This window comes from Leucoraja erinacea, chromosome 6 (assembly GCF_028641065.1).
Source record: "Leucoraja erinacea ecotype New England chromosome 6, Leri_hhj_1, whole genome shotgun sequence".
Taxonomy (NCBI): Eukaryota; Metazoa; Chordata; class Chondrichthyes; order Rajiformes; family Rajidae; genus Leucoraja; species Leucoraja erinaceus.
This window is the reverse complement of record NC_073382.1, coordinates 72,001,587-72,018,164: the sequence shown is the minus strand read 5'-3', so window position 1 is coordinate 72,018,164 and position 16,578 is coordinate 72,001,587. Positions and strand designations below refer to the sequence as shown.

The 16,578-nt window shown below is 41.1% G+C and overlaps 1 protein-coding gene across 2 annotated transcripts in view; it reads left to right on the top strand.

The window, feature by feature from the left end:
• The first annotated feature begins 1,206 nt into the window (after positions 1-1,206).
• Positions 1,207-16,578, top strand: part of poglut2 (protein O-glucosyltransferase 2) — a 56,289-nt gene continuing 40,917 nt past the window's right edge. Inside the window, exons 1-3 of one of the 2 annotated variants that reach the window (XM_055637369.1) lie at positions 1,207-1,617; positions 11,146-11,351; positions 12,216-12,421. In XM_055637369.1, the coding sequence (XP_055493344.1) occupies positions 1,442-1,617; positions 11,146-11,351; positions 12,216-12,421 (588 nt within the window). In that variant the 5' untranslated portion in view covers positions 1,207-1,441. The remainder of the gene's footprint in view (positions 1,618-11,145; positions 11,352-12,215; positions 12,422-16,578) is intronic. The other variant, XM_055637370.1, reaches the window with a different exon arrangement.

The window sequence follows — 16,578 nt, the reverse complement described above, 5'->3', positions numbered from 1 at the left end:
TTAGGTGCAGGAGTAGGCCATTTGGCCCTTCGACGTTATCAACATTACTTTTGCATATCTTTCATTCATTTGTTCTATACCTCTCTACATCACCGTCCATATCTTTTGTTTCCCTTTCCCCTGACCCGAAACGTCTCCCATTCTTTTCTCCAGAGATAGACAATAGGTGCAGGAGTAGGCCATTCGGCCCTTCAAGCCAGCACCGCCATTCAATGTGATCATGGCTGATCATCCACGTGGCTGATGCTGTCTGACCCGCTGAGTTACTCCAGCATTTTGTGTCTATCTATAATGTAGCTGCAAGGTTAACAGGATGGTGCAGCCTTCTTCCCCGCCACTTTGCTGTGCACCGCTGAGGTGGAGCCACGCAAGGCCCTGGCCTAGCCGAGGTGAACAGGACACAAACTAAATGTGTAGAAAGGAATTGCAGATGCTGGTTTACCCCGAAGATAGACACAAAATGCTGGAGTAACCAGCGGGACAGGCAGCATCTCTGGCGTGTGGGCCACGGCTGGGGACATATCGGAAACGTTCCCCCACACCCCACTGTTTGACAGTAATTCCGTCCTCACTGTATGTAACATTCGCACAATGAAGATAAGTTTCTAAGTGTTTAAGAAGGAACTGCAGGTGTTGGAAAATCAAAGGTAGACAAAAGTGCTGGAGAAACTCGGCGGGTGCAGCAGCATCTATGGAGTTAAGATAAGTTTCTACTCGGTTGCCAAACACTTTAACTCCCCCTCTCATTCCCACAATGACCTTTCTGTCCTGGGTCTCCTCCAAAGTCCAAGTGAGGTCCAACGTATATTGGAGGCACAACACCTCATATTTAGCTTGGGCATTTTACACCCCAGCGGTATGAATATTGATTTCTCTAACCAAGTAGCCCTTGCATCTCCTCTCCCATCCCTCCCCCACCCTAGTTCTCCAACCAGTCTGACTGTGCCCTTGATTACATTTTATCTCTGTATGCTTCATTGTTAATTCCCCCAGCAAAATGATCTATTCCACATTTTCACCTTTGTTCCCTTTGATCTGCCATTTTCACACCTTACCCTTCATTATCTCCCGCTGAGTTACTCCAGCATTTTGTTTCTATTAGGATTTTGTGTTTAATCCCTACCTTTGGTTTCTTATCAATTAAACTACATTTCCCAGCATGCACCGCCCACGGCCAGCCCGTCCAATCAGGCACATACGAAACGTCATCGCGCTGCGCCGACAGAGCCTGGGATCTGATCACAATGGATGTTTGCAGAAGGCGTCTGGTCGGCAGTATGAACCAGGGAAAGAATAGGCTACAAAACTTTGATGGTGTCATTTAAAGGAGATTAAAATGTTAAATTAGTGGCTGAACCTATAAAGTGTATTTATAATTTGTTTCATATGTTGAACCATTTTCCTACTTCATTGCAAACAGTACATCAATACTTATTTTACAATGCCAGAGAAATGGTTATTTTGCATTTTTCTTGTTATAATAACGAATCGTACAATTGAAAGTATAACCAAAATAAGTCCAAAGCGATGTTTAGTCTGGGGTCCAGGTTTGGATGCAGAAAAAGTCCTTCCAGCTCGCTTTTTCTATATTCAGGCTGTTGCAGAAGACAATGTCAAGTAAGTAGAGCATGTTTTACATTTTTTTTAACCTGTAAAGCAGCTTTGTGTTTAGGCTGCACGGTGACAATTGGGTTCCAGCGATGAAACATGAAAGAATGAAGAAGGTGACGTGTCTAGACTTAATTTTTGGAAATAAGCCAGAACAATTTAAGTAACAGATACAGGTCTTTTGAGATTGAAGTCAGTACAGTCAATTTCAGTGAGATGATGGCAAATGTAGCTCAAGTAAACTGGAATCAAAGTTTGACAGAGAAAAATGTAATTGAAGAATTGGAGGCCTTTAAAGTGATAGAAACAAGGAACTGCAAATGCTGGTCGACATAAAAAGACACAAAGTGATGGAGTAATTCAGCAGGTCAAGGAGCACCTCTAGGATAGGTGATCTTTCCAGTCCTGATCTGAAATGTCACTGATATAGGTTCTCTAGAGATGCTGTCTGAGTCGCTGAGTTGCGCCTGTGCTTTGTCCTTTTTTTGTCTTTAAAGTGATGATTTTTTCTATGTACATTCCCATAAAGCAGAGAATTGGGAAATTAAAGCTCGACTTCCATGGATGCCAAAAAAGATGAAGACCAAACTCAATTTACAGAGTGTGGAGAATCACTGATACTCTATACCATGGAGGATTATTAGGAGTATTCAAAGAGGAAAAAAAAACATTTTTGAAAGATCAAGGAATTGAGGACTATGGGGAACTGGCACAGAAGAGTTGATGAGGCTGAAGCACCTCAGCCATGTTTACATTGAATAGCAAGGCAAATATTAATTGTAATGAAGCCCACTGTTGTTATTTTTGTATGTTCAAAAATAAAGCCATAAAAGATGCATCCCAGGCTAATTTGCTTTTTTTGTTGTGAGAGAAATCGGACTGATTAGAAGTTAAAATTACTCTCAAAGACAATAGGGCACGTCTGAACTCCTAACTGAATACTTTGCTCTTTGCATGGAGCTTCATCACAAAATAAATGTGATTAGGAGTTGATTAAGTTATAGTTGATAAAGAAGCACTAGAGTAATAAATCATCTGCTCTAAATGGGATAATATCTAAGTTGTTTGTGGAATGAGAGGAGGAATTAGCAGAGGCTCTGGATATAATAATTTAAATACATTTAATCATTTTAAAATAACTTTAAGTACAAGGCTGTACCTGAGGACTGCAAAATTGTTTTAAAAACATGTTGTGATGATAAGCCAAATGAATGTCAGTAAGTCACTTTAACCAATATGGTTGGATAGTTTTAGAAACAGTAATCAGGAATATTGAAATTAGCAGTCCTTTGTACACGTGTGGACTGATTAGAAAATGGTTGTATAAATATGTTGACGACCATTTTAAGTTGCTAGTTTTTTTTTAACAAAGTAACCAAGAGATTGGTGTTTATTATGACAAATCATTTGGTATAATGTGACAATAGAAACAAAATTTAAAGCTGTGGAATAAAAAAAGGTCTGACGTAGCATGGATAGACAATCAGCTATGGAACAAGAAAAAAATGGGGGTGAAAGGTTATCTGTAAGTTACTATTGTAAGTATCTGGTGAAATTCCTCAGGGGTTGGTACGAGGGTCTCTGTTGTTCACAGTATGTATTCATGATTTGGACTTTGGTGTACAGTGAACAATTTTCAAACTGGCAGATGACAAATTTGGGGGCACAGTGAAGAATGAAGCCGATGGTGTAGACTTCAAGGAGATTTATACAGGCTGGTAGATTGAGCCCCTTAGGTGGCAGGTGAAATCCAATGGTGAAAAGAGGTAATCAAAATTTGAAAACACCATTCTAAAAGATGCAAGAATCCAAGACCTATGGGTTTTTATGGATGATTTAGTAAAGGTGATGAAACAAGTTGAGGAAAATGGTTAAGATATAAGCTTTGTACATAGCACCGTACAGACTAGTAGCAAATAAGTCATAAAGTAGTTATCTGAAACATTAGTGTAGCCATAGCTGGAGTATTATGTCTATTGTACAAGGTATGAAGGCATTTGAAGTGATACGGAATAAATTTACCAAAATCATTTCGGGGATGAGGGGCTTAAACTACAAGGGTAGACTGGAGAAACTGGAGTTGTTCTCCTTGGAGCATAGGAGTCGTGCAGCAGTCTGATTAATTAAATTCATGAAAGGCATAGATGGGTGGAGAGAGGATCAGGGGTTATAGGGGGTTATAGAATGAATATGATTAGTAAAATAACCAAAATTGATACGAGGATGAAAATATTTATGCATTAAGTCATTAGGGTCTGGAATGTTTTGTCAGAGATGGAAATAGAGGCAGATTTGATTGTAGTCTTCAAATGGAACTGGGCATGTAGCTAAAAGGAAGGCATTTGCAGGTAGCACGGTGGTGTGGAGAACATGTGCGGGTGGGACATGTCTAGCTGGAATGCGCGTTCAGTGACAGTACAGACTTGACCAGCTCATGGCTTCAGCTCCGATCATTCTGTGAGTTGTAAAACATATATCACAACCCTTTCACAGTGTCCTAAACTGCAATATGATCAGTAAAATGGCTTTTGAAGTGTAGTCATTACCTGATGCAGAAAATATGGATTGACAAGTTCACTAAATCACCGTGATAGTTATTGATTAGATAATGTTTTTGTGATGTTTATTGAGAGATAAATATTGACCAGACCACTAAAGTTAATGCCCCTGCTCTTTAAAATAATGCAATGGAATCATTTGGGTCCACTTAAGAGAACAGATTTGGTTTCAGAAGGAAACTCTGCAGAATGCAATTATACAACTATGCCCTAAGATACATTAAGTAATATAATTTCATAGTTGTGCAATAAAATGTTCAACAATATACCACTGCTGTGAAAAGAACTGTAATACCCATCTACTGAATAAAAATAGTCACACCTGCGGATTAGACTATTTTCTCTTGCGTTTCAAAGACCATGAACCCATTATGTGAATTGACATGATTTTTTACATCTGCATGAGATTGTTCTCATCTGACAATCCAACATCCGAATTTTTAGAAATCAGAGTGGTAGCTTTCTCATTAGCTGGAATGTGAGCCAAGAATCCAGGGTGCAAGCAGAGTTTGTGGTCAGAGTCAGGGGGGCTAGTGGTGTGGCTGGAGCCAGTGTTGTGGTTTGTAATTGCCGTCCAGGTGACTGTAATATGGGTAGGTTTGCAGTTGGAGCCAGGTATGTTTTTATATTTCCTACTCCTTTTAAACTCCATCGTTCCCTGGAAGATTGATTATATTACAGTGTTTAGTTTGGTTGAGAGATCAGCATGGAAATGGGCTTTTCGGCCCACAGAGTCCGCACCGACCAGCGATCCCCGCACATGAACACTGTCCTACACACACAAGGCACAATTTTACATTCATACCAAGTCAATTAACCTACAAATCTGTATGTCTCTGGAGTGTGGGAGTTAACCGAAGATCTCGGAGAAAACCCATGCGGTCACAGGGGAAACATACAAACTCCGTACAGACAGCACCCGTAGTCAGGATCGAACACGGGTCTCCGGCGCTGAAAGGCAGCAACTCTTCCGCTGTGCCACCATGCCGCCCTCAGTGTAACATGTAACATATAAAAATACAGAGAATATAGAGAAATGCGAGGTGTTGAGTTTTGGGACGTCTAACTAAGGCAGGACCTACACAATGAATGATAGGTCTCTGGGTAGTTTTGTAGAGCAGAGGGATCGATGATTGCAGGTGCATGGTTCCTTGAAGGTGGAGTCGCAGGTAGATGAGGTGGTCAAAAAGGATTTTGGCACGTTGAGTATAGAAGTTGGGAGGTCATTTTGCAGTTGTATAAGACATTGGTGAGAACGCATTTAGAGTATTGTGTTCAGTTCTGGGCACCATGTTATAGGAAATATATTGTCAAGCTTGACTGGGACTACAGGGTCTGAGCTATAGGGAGAGGTTGAGTTGGCTGGGTCTCTATTCCTTGGAGCGCAGGAAGATGAGGGGTGATCTTATAGAGGTGTATAAAATCACGAGAGGAATAGATCTGGTAGTTGCACAGAATTTCTTGCCCAGAGTAGGTGAAATCAAGGACCAGAGGACATAGGTTCAAGGTGAAGGGGAAAAGATTTAATAGGAATCCGAGGAGTAACTTTTTCACACAAAGGGTGGTGGATGTATGGAACAAGCTGCCAGAGGAGGTGGTTGAGGCTGGGACTATCCCAATGTTTAAGAAAGAGTTAGATAGGTACATGAATAGGACAAGTTTGGAGGGATATGGACCAAGCGCAGGCAGGTGGGACTATTGTAGCTTGGAAATGTTGGCCGGTGTGGGCAAGTTGGGCCGAGGGGCATGTTTCCACACTGTATCACTCTATGACTAAATTCTATTTCTAACTCTTAAGTTTGTTAAACTGGGGTTCACAATTTTCAGGGAGATTGCTTTAAATTTTCAGCCCTTCATTTTTAAAGGTAAAATAGAAAGTACACTTTACAAAGAGACATAGCAATATTATTTTCTGAAGATTGACACAAAATGTTGTAGTAATTCAGCGGGTCAGACAGCATCTCTGAAGAAAAGTAATGGGTGATGTTTTGTGTCGAGACCCTTCTTCAGATTGAAGAAGGGTCGCGACCCGAAACATCACCTATTCGTTTTCTCCAGAGATGCAGCCTGACCCGCTGAGTTACTCCAGCTTTTTGTGTCTATCTTCAGTTTGAACCTGTATCTGCAGTTCCTTCCTGCACAATGTTATTTTCTGTATTAGTTTCAGATATTATCCACTGGTAGCACCTTTGCCTGAGTCGGAAGTTTCCAATTTCAGGAGCAACTATGGAAACCTAAATTGATTGCAGTTCCAGCAGCGAATAAATTGAACACCATCCAGGATTAAATAGCATGCTTGTTTGGCATCCACTTTAATCATACACTTCACACCCAATGTATTGTGGCTGCATTGTATACAAGATGCACTGCAGGAACTTTCCAAGGCTTGTTCAATAGCACCTCCAAAATCTAGCACCTAGAAGGACAAAGACAACAGACGCATGGGAATGCCACAACCTCTTAAGTTTCCCAAATGTCACGCAAGTATCTTGATTAAGCAATGTACAGTGCCCTCCATAATGTTTGGGACAAAGGCTCATCATTTATTTATTTGCTTCTGTACTCCACAATTTGAGATTTGTAATAGAAAAAAATCACATGTGGTTAAAGTACACATTGTTAGATTTTATTAAAGGGTATTTTTATACATTTTGGTTTCACCATGTAGAAATTACAGCTGTGTTTATACATAGTCCCCCCATTTCAGGACATCATACTGTTTGGGACACATGGCTTCAGAGGTGTTTGTAATTGCTCAGGTGTGTTTAATTGCCTCCTTAATACAGGTATAAGAGAGCTCTCAGCACCTGATTTTTCCTTCAGTCTTTCCATCATCATTGGAACATTTTATTGCTGTTTATCAACATGAGGACCAAAGTTGTGCCAATGAAAGTCAAAGAAGCCATTATGAGACTGAGAAATAAGAATAAAACTGTTAGAGACATCAGGCTTACCAAAATCAACTGTTTGGAACATCATTAAGAAGAAATAGATCACTGGCGAATTTACTAATCGCAAAGTGACTGGCCTCCACAGCTGATGACAGAATTCTCTCTATAATAACGAAAAATCCCCAAACACCTGTCCGACAGATCAGAAACACTCTTCAGGAGTCGGGTATGGATTTGTCAATCACTGTCCGCAGAAGGCTTCATGAACAGAAATACAGAGGCTACACTGCAAGATGCAAACCACTGGTTAGCTGCAAAAATAGATGGCCAGGTAATAGTTTGCCAAGAAGTAACCATATAACCATATAACAATTACAGCACGGAAACAGGCCATCTCGGCCCTACAAGTCCGTGCCGAACAACTTTTTTTCCCCTTAGTCCCACCTGCCTGCACTCATACCATAACCCAAACCGAAGTACTTAAAAGAGCAACCACAGTTCTGGAGAAAGGTCTTGTGGACAGACGAGACGAAGATGAACATATCAGAGTGATGGCAAGAATGAAGTATGGAGCTGCCCAAGATCTAAAGCATACCACCTCATCTGTGAAACAAGGTGGTGGGGGTGTTCTGGCCTGGGCATATATGGCTGCTGAAGGTACTGGCTCACTTATCGTCATTGATGATACAACAGCTGATAGTAGCATAATGAATTCTGAAGTGTATAGGCACATCAGGCAGGTGCCGTGGGTAATTACTCAGGCAGGGTAGGCAGTCAGTCAGCTTTAAAAAAAACCTTAAACCGCACATGCGCAGATTGTTCTCTCCGTAAAAAATTAAAATAAGTAACAATTTAATTTTCCCAAGGCTTCTAAATCTCCTTCATTTTTTATTTACTGAATGGGTGGGGGATGGAGGATGAAGGCAGGTAGAGAGATGGTGGGAAAAACGGGAGCACATGAGCGAAGCCAGCGAGCGGCAGGTGAGAGGTGTTCAGACGGAGGGCACTGCTAGAGGTGAGCACACCGCTGGACAAGTTGAATCAGTTGTCATCTTATTGAATGACAATACTAACTCAAGTCCAATTGGAGGGAGAGTTCCTTTCACAGCGTGTGGAGAGACTGTGCCAGGGATTAAAGATGCGGGGAGGGCGGGAGTGTTGAGAAGGAGGGAGTCGGAGATCATGTCAGTAACTCTCTCACTCACCGCTGCTGCAGCGCTCGGGGCACGGACGGCAGAACTGACCGCCACTTCTGGAGAAGGAAGCAGCTCGAGTGACTGCGAGCGGCCGCCGGGACCTGACAGCAGAACTGGCTGCCACTTCAGCGCCTTCTGCTGGCCCGCTCACCTCTAGCAGTGCCCTCCGTCTGAACACCTCTCACCTGCCGCTCGCCGGCTTCGCTCATATCAGCCGTTTCCCGCAAATCCTTAAATTCTGACAGCCGAGTAACCTCAATGGGTCCCTTGAGAGCGCAGTCGAAATTTAAGGATTTGCGGGAAGTGGCAGACATGAGTGAGGCCGGCGAGCGGCAGGAGAGAGGTTTTCAGACGGAGAGCACTGCCTGAGGTGAGCGGGGACCGGCATAAGGGGCTGTCCGGTCCCGGCGGCCACTCGCAGCCACCCGAGCTAATTCACTCCCCCGCCTCATTGCGGTGGCTCCGTGCCCAGAACGTCGCAGCAAGTGGGTTACTGGCCCAGATCCCGTCCTTCACAACGCTCCTGCCCTCCCCGCAAATTTACCCCAGGCCAGACTCCCCAAACACTGTGAAAGGAGCTTCCCCCACCCCAGGAAATACATTATTTAAAAACATAAAGCACCAAGAAATATACTTACCACGTTATTGGTACAAAAACTCCATTCTTCACTCTTTGTTTCCTAAGATACTCTTTAAAATAATGACGATCCATATTTGAAAAACCCGCCAAGAAACTAGTGCTGCGCATGCGCAGTAGGCTGCTGCTCCTGCGCAATGCTGCAAAGGCAGAATTTCAGCTGCCTTTAGCCCCGCCTGTCATTAACGGCTTGAAGCAGTGCTGACGGCACGTGGGCTGCACAGACCTTCACGTGTCACAAGTGCTGCGGTTGAAAGGCACGGAGAGTTATACCTACCTAAGAGATCGATCTCTTGGATAGGCATAATTCTCCCATGCTTTTACTATTTATATTTAATAATTGCCATTTCATAATTTTAGTCAGAGTAGGCAGTGCCTACCTTGCCTACCCTGACGGCACATGCCTGAGAAACATCCTATCTGCTCAAGTTCAAACAAATGCCTCAAAACTCACTGGCCGGCAGTTCATTCTACAGCAAGACAATGATCCCAAACATACTGCTAAAGCAACAATGGAGTTCAAAGCTAAAACATTGTCAATTCTTGAGTGGCCAAGTCAATCACCTGATCTGAACCCAATTGAGCTTGCAATTTATATGCTGAAGAGAAAACTAAAGGGGACTAGCCCCCAAAACAAGTGTAAGCTAAAGATGGCTGCAATAAAGATGGCTATGATACACCAGAGAAGACACCCAGCAACTGATGATGTCCATGAATCGCTGACTTCAAGCAGTCATTGCATGCAAAGGATATGGAACAAAATACTAAACATGACTACTTTCATTTACATGGCGTTGCTGGGTCCCAAACATTATGGTGCTCTGAAATGGGGGGGACTATGTATAAACACTGCTGTAATTTCTACATGGTGAAACCAAAATGTTTAAAAATGGCCTTTATTAAAATCTGACTATGTGCACTTTAACCACATGTGATTTTTTTCTATAACATCTCAAATTGTGGAGTACAGAAGCAAATAAATAAATTATGGTCTTTGTCCCAAACATTATGGAGGGCACTGTAATGTTTTTGCATCCTTATTGTAGAATTAAATTACCAGTTAAGTTTAGTTTAGAGATACAGAGTAGAAATAGGCCCTTCGCCCCACCGAGTTCATGCCGACCAGCATCCCAGCACACTAACTATCCTACACATACTAGGGACAATTAAATATTTACCAAAGGCCTGTACGTCTTTGGAGTGTGGAGGAAACCGGAGCACCTGGAGAAAACCCACGCAAGTCATGGGGAGAATGTACAAACCCCGTACAAACAGCACCTATGGTCAGAATTGAACCAGTGTCTCTGAAGTTGTAAGGCAGCAACTCTATTGCTGCGCCTCTGTGCAGTTCTTGTAAATCTGACCCAATAGATTTTTGGGGAACAAAGAGTTTGGTTCAAATTTTGATCAAATGGTTTCTATTTCATCTGTAATAACAATGAAAGAATTTGAGAAGTGTTTCATTATTACCATGTTTTGACTTTACCTCTCTCCACCCTTCTATGTCTTTCATGAATTTAATTAATGAAGACAATAGCAGTCTACAAATGTATCCGCATTTTCCACATGTATTTTTAATAACTATATTCTCGTAAGAACGTTCAGTTACAAGTAGCATTATTTCCTCTAATTTATTGATGACCAATTTGCATCAAGTGCATTGTAATGACTGGTCATATGGTGTGAAAAAGTCTCGACCCAAAACGTCACCCATTCCTTCTCTCCAGATATGCTGCCTGAATTACTCCAGCTTTTTGTGTCTATCTTCGGTTTAAACCAGCATCTGCAGTTCCTTCTTACACATATGGTGTGGACATTGTTATTCACACCATATAGTCTCTGTTAAAATACCACAGTGTAGAATAGATTGATTTGTTATTGCAATTGTTAAAACAAGTATTGACAGTAGGACCACTCTCATTTTAGGGGTCAGCTAATTAGCCAAGGCCTCTAGATGTTTTAAAATTTATTGTGTTAGAATTTTGTATAATTTAATCAAGTGTGCAATATAGAGGGTGATTGCCCACATGTGATCATCATCAGTGATGAAATATATGCATTTGCACAAATAAAATGTTTTGAAAAAATCTTACTGTAAAGTTCAGGATATTTAAATGGAACTGCTGTTTTGATATAGTAATATTTGGCTGTTTAAAACCTATACAAGCCCAGCTAATTCATTATGTATGTCTAACCAAACATGTTTATAAACTTTTGCATTGTTACCTGTGTGACTTATTCTCCTTTCCCTGTAGTTTTACCTCTTCACCAGGTGAAAACATATTTACAGTGAACATGAATTCCCCGGGTGAGGAATTCACTCGCATTTGGGTGCAAGTATTGGACCGGAAGGATGGATCTTTCCTTGTCAGATACAGAATGTATTCAAGCTACAGGGATCTAGTCATTGAGATTAAATTCCAAGATGCACATGTTGCTCAGTCACCATATTTTTTAAAAGGTACTTTAAGTTTATTATATAATTATGGAACACCACAATGGTATAACATGCCAGTACACAAACCTTTAAATGAAACGTCATAACATGTTTGAGAAATTATGATAGAGATGAGCCATGTGTGGATCCAGTCATTTGACCATTGCCAGCTTTAGCACAGTAATGGGCCCGTCCCACTTGGGCGACTTTTTAGGTGACTGCAGGGGACTATGCGGTCGCCACATGTTTGCGGGTGGTTGCCAGGGAGTAGCCTTCATGGTCATGAGGTGTTCCCGCATTCTGGGAACTAGTCGCGGCCTCATTATGGTCGCCGCAAAATTTTCAGCATGTTGAAAAATTAGCGGGACCAGAATGAAGCCGCCAGGAGAGTAGTGAGAATTCTCGTGCCGTAGATGGGTCGCCAGGAGGTCCGTAGGTTGCCAGGAGGTCGAAGGTTCTCGTAGGTTGTTGCCGGTGCTGGCTCATTTCATTCCATTGGCTCATTGGGGGAAAATCAAATGTGAGCAGTAGTTTTCAGAAACAAGGATAACTGACCAGTAATGTTAATGTACGCTGAGCATCACAGCCGTGTATCTTTTGCTTCTTAAAAGTTGCCTTCACTCCTTCTCCCCCCCTCTTTTGAAGGACATGCGTGACCCTTCCCGTACACTGCTTTCACCGTCTTGTGAAGAAAGTGAATGGCATGTTGGCCTTCATAACAAGAGGAGAACTAAACTTGAATAACAAAATGTAATTGGTAGAATTTTTCTTAAAATTGTCAACCTTATTTAATGCTATATTTGCTTTACTTCAATCATTTGCTGCTCAGATTTTAAATTGTTTCAATTTTATTTGTGAGGTATTGGTAAATAAATGTTTCCCTTCCAGGTCCTGTGTACCATGAGTCCTGTAATTGTCCACAAGAAGATGGAACCAAGTGGTACAGGGACATGCAGTGTCCCCTGTCTTTTCCACAGATTCAAAGAGATTTGTCCCATTTTCCTTTTGTGGATCCAGAGCGCAATGCTATAGAAATTGCAAAAAGATTTGGCCAAAGACAAAGTTTGTGCCATTACACAATAAAAGATAATAAGGTATTTTTAATTGATTTTTATCTGCATATTTAACAGTGATACCAAATATGTAGGAAGGAACTGCAGATGCTGGTTTAAACCGAAGATAGACACAAAATGCTGGAATAATTCAGCGGTGGTACAGGCATCATCTCTGGAGAGAAGGAATGGGTGACGTTTTGGGTCGAGACCTTTCATACCAAATATACACTTATTAGAGAATTTGAGAAGGAGGTTTAAGTTTAAACAGTAATATAATGCACTCTATTGATTAGACAACTATTGATCAGAAAATGCCCACGTGCTGAACGTCACATGGAGACAACTGTCAATAGTTTTAATGTGATAAATACCTGATGCAAACAATTAAGCTGAGACAGTTAATCTCTAAATTGAACCAGAACTCAGTAAATAAATTGCATTTGCTGATTACGAGGATGCTCTCCCCCATTGAATTTTTATGATCTTTTACATTGAAAAATGCTGAATTTAGAGATCTAAATGGCATTCATAAGACAAATTAGTTTTAATTAACAGAAATAATGATTTATGAAATAATGTTTATTTATCTCACACCAGAGAGATTGGTATGTCTCTCCAGTGAATCAGACTCAAATTTTAGAACTGAACGGTATTGACTATGAAACAGAAAGTGTAAGATAGAATTGTTAATTCGTTGTGTTAAGTCTCGAATGGAAAGCAAAATAATAATTAGTTTAAGAAAGGGAGAGAACAGATGTATAAAGACAAAGGGCTTGAAATGTGGCATGTAAAATGGCACAATGCAGAACCACGGGACCTACAGCAGTCTTCATGCACAAAAACCTTTCTTCCAAGAGCTCCACCACTGCAGAGCAAATGAATTAGACAGGGGATTGTGGGGAAGGGCAGGGCTAATAATAAATAGGCTGATGCTCGGGTTGGGGGTGGTCTTGCCTATGGTATTTCAGGCAGAATTAGAAGCTCATGTCAAGTCACAGCTGATGAAGAGTTATCAAGGTTCAACCGGATGAGCATTTGGGGTCGGGCTGAACAAGTGGTGGGCTGGAGGATAGAGAGATAATCAAGTAAATGCCTGAGGATGTAGGTTGCTAGTGGCAATGATAGGCAAATGACAAGAAAACCATTTGTCTACTTTCAAGGACACTTTGATTTCCCAATACCAATTTAGATGTGGGGAGACCCTCTTTATTTAATGCCAAACTTTGTTTCGGCTCTCCACTTAAGGTCTGCAAAAGTTAAACCAACCCCTGATGTTTTCAGTCTCGGGTGTACACAATATTTTTTGTAGGTGAAGCCAAAATCAGCATTGAACTCAGTGGCAGCACTTTGCATGCCTCCCAGTCTTGCACATTATCTTTTTTTAATCAAAAATATTTAATTGTGTATCGCACAAAAGCAGTGCTTAAATAATGTGCTTTCTGTGGCAAAGAATTTAAAAAATAGCTAAATTAAAAAATAAAGTGTATAACAATTTAAATCTGAAGGGATGAGTATTCATACTGCTAAGTGCTAATTTTTAATGCCAGTGAGTGTTAAAATTTGGCAATCTACACTGAAGCGGATGTGCCTTAATTTATGAGTTCATACTGTGCACTGCATTTGGTAAGAGAATTAGAAGGCATCTATCTGCAAGATATGGAGGAGCTGCACATGTCTGGCAACAGCTCCTGGAGATTCTGATTTATGTCTACATTGGAGTCAATCGTAGTTGGTGGCCAACCTGAGCATAAATAATAGACCACCTCAGGCTCACTGTTATTTTGCCAGTGAGTTCAATCACATTGAAATTTGTGTCTAAAAGCTCAGTAGTCATGATTATTAAAATAGAAAATATACTGGATACGCAGGACTACCTATCTGGGATTTTCCATATTTAAATGGAAATTCATCCCAATTTTGATATGCATTGCCTATATTTTCACTAAATGGCTGAGGGAGTAGGGCCAACCTCGATATTTATTCCAGTTATTTAGCCACACCATTTACAGTGACTTTAGAAGCCATATGATCAAGACTATGTCTTCATGCTTGCATTACTCCACAACCGCTCAGTTAACATCTCCCAGGATCGTATACATTCCATTCACTTACACCCCCTCCAGTCACTCTTCCAAATTTTATGTTGTCCAACTTATTTGCACATGACAATCAGCCCATCCCACCGACTAGTCCAGTGAGGTTTCTTTGAACTGCTTCCAATGCATTAATGTCCACCCTTAAATAAGGAGATCAATACTGTACTCAGCACTCCAGACAATATCCAATATTATTGAAGCATGCTTCATTTACTAGGTCTTTGCCAATTCATAGTACCTCTAAATCAGTGGTTCCCAACCTTTTTTTGGCCATGCCCCACCTAATCATCTCTAAACTCCTGATGCCCCCATGTGGTGATATATAATTCTTATCATTTTTCTTTGAACTGCTTCAAAAGAACATGCAATAATAAGGTTCTCCCATGACCTCGCGCGCTTCGTGCGACATGAAGAGCGATGGCTCGGTGATTATGTAATAACTACACAATAAAGACCTTTTTTACCCCAAAAAAAATATTTACTCAAAATAACATCTGAAACATAAACTACATATGTTTACCTGATGGAAAATCCAAAAAAAAAAATCGAAAATTTGGACCAAGACCTCCTCAGTTGCATTCAATTGCCCCCCTTAAAAATGAAATTGCCCACCTGTGGGGCGTACGCCCCACGTTGGGAACCCCTGCTCTAAATCCCTTTATGTCCTCTTTGTTTTATTTTCCTATCCAACTTTGTGTCAATTGCAAATGTTGTTTTAGTTCATTTATCTGAGAATTTAATTTTGTTTCGAGACACAGTGTGAAAAAGGCCCTTCGACCCACCATATCCACGTCGACCAGCTATCTCCGTACATTAGCACTATCCTACAAACTGGGGACAATTTACAATTTTACCAAAGCCAATTAACCTACAAGCCTGTATGTCTTTGGAGTGTGGGAGGAAACCGGAACACCCAGAGAACACCCATGTGGCCAAAGGGAGAACGTACAATCACAGTCCAGACTGCACCCATAAGTCGGGATCAATCCCGGGTCTGAAAGGCAACTTATCAAATACCTTTTAGAACTCCAAGTATGGTATATTCACTGATTTCCTTTCATCCACAGCAAATATTACTTATTCAAAGAAAGCCACTAAAATGATTAAGCTGCAAAATATATCAAGAAAAATATGGCAGCAACCACTTGAGCGACATGATATTTAAACCTCAATCCTCTCGGTACTGCAGATAATTCCTTGTTCTGTCTTTAAAACAGATTGATCCTATACATGCTATATGCATGCTGATCTCACTGTAACCTTTATATCTTAAAAAAAATGTTTAAAATATAATTGCATACCTTTTGGTCACTCTAGCATGTCTCGGCTGCCTTTTTAGAAATACTCAGAGCAGATTTCAACAGCACCAGTTAATAGAAAAGCTTTCCAGAAACACATGTTCAGCTAGATATTAATTGAATGCTTTTCAAAAAAAGCAAGATTTCAAGGACCAGTAATTCATCTTGTACTGTAAACTGGCCAGCCACATAAACGCCATGTTCACAAATCCATGGTTACAGAGGCTGGATAATTTGCCGGGAATGATTCGCCTCGTAACACCCCAACACCGTGCCACCATCTGTAAGGCACAAGTCCTGAATATGGTGGAAAATCTGTTGTCACTTACATGAGTACATTGCAACAACTCTAAAAGTTAGACATCTTACAACATTCCCTAAACCAACCTCAATTAGAACTAGGAAGTACCATCACTTGCAGATTGCTGTCATATTGGACACTATTGAGACCTCTGTTGTATTACCTCCATCTTGCACACCATATTGACTTAGAAATGTGTCTACTACAGCAGCAGTTCTGAATACCATCACCCAAAGCACTGCGGTGGTTCAAGAGGATGGGCAACCACCAGCTCTTCAAGCAAAACTGAGTAATGTAGGAACTCAGCAGTTCAAGCAGCATCTGTGGGGGGAATGAACAGGTGAGGTTTTTTGGTCAGGACCATTTTTGAGTTTAAAGAAGGTTCCTGTCTCAAAACGTTTGTCCATTCCCCCCACAGTTGCTGCCTGACCTGCTGAGTTCCACCAGCATTTTGTGTTTTGCTTAAGATTCCAGCACCAGCAGTTCCTTGTCTTTATGATT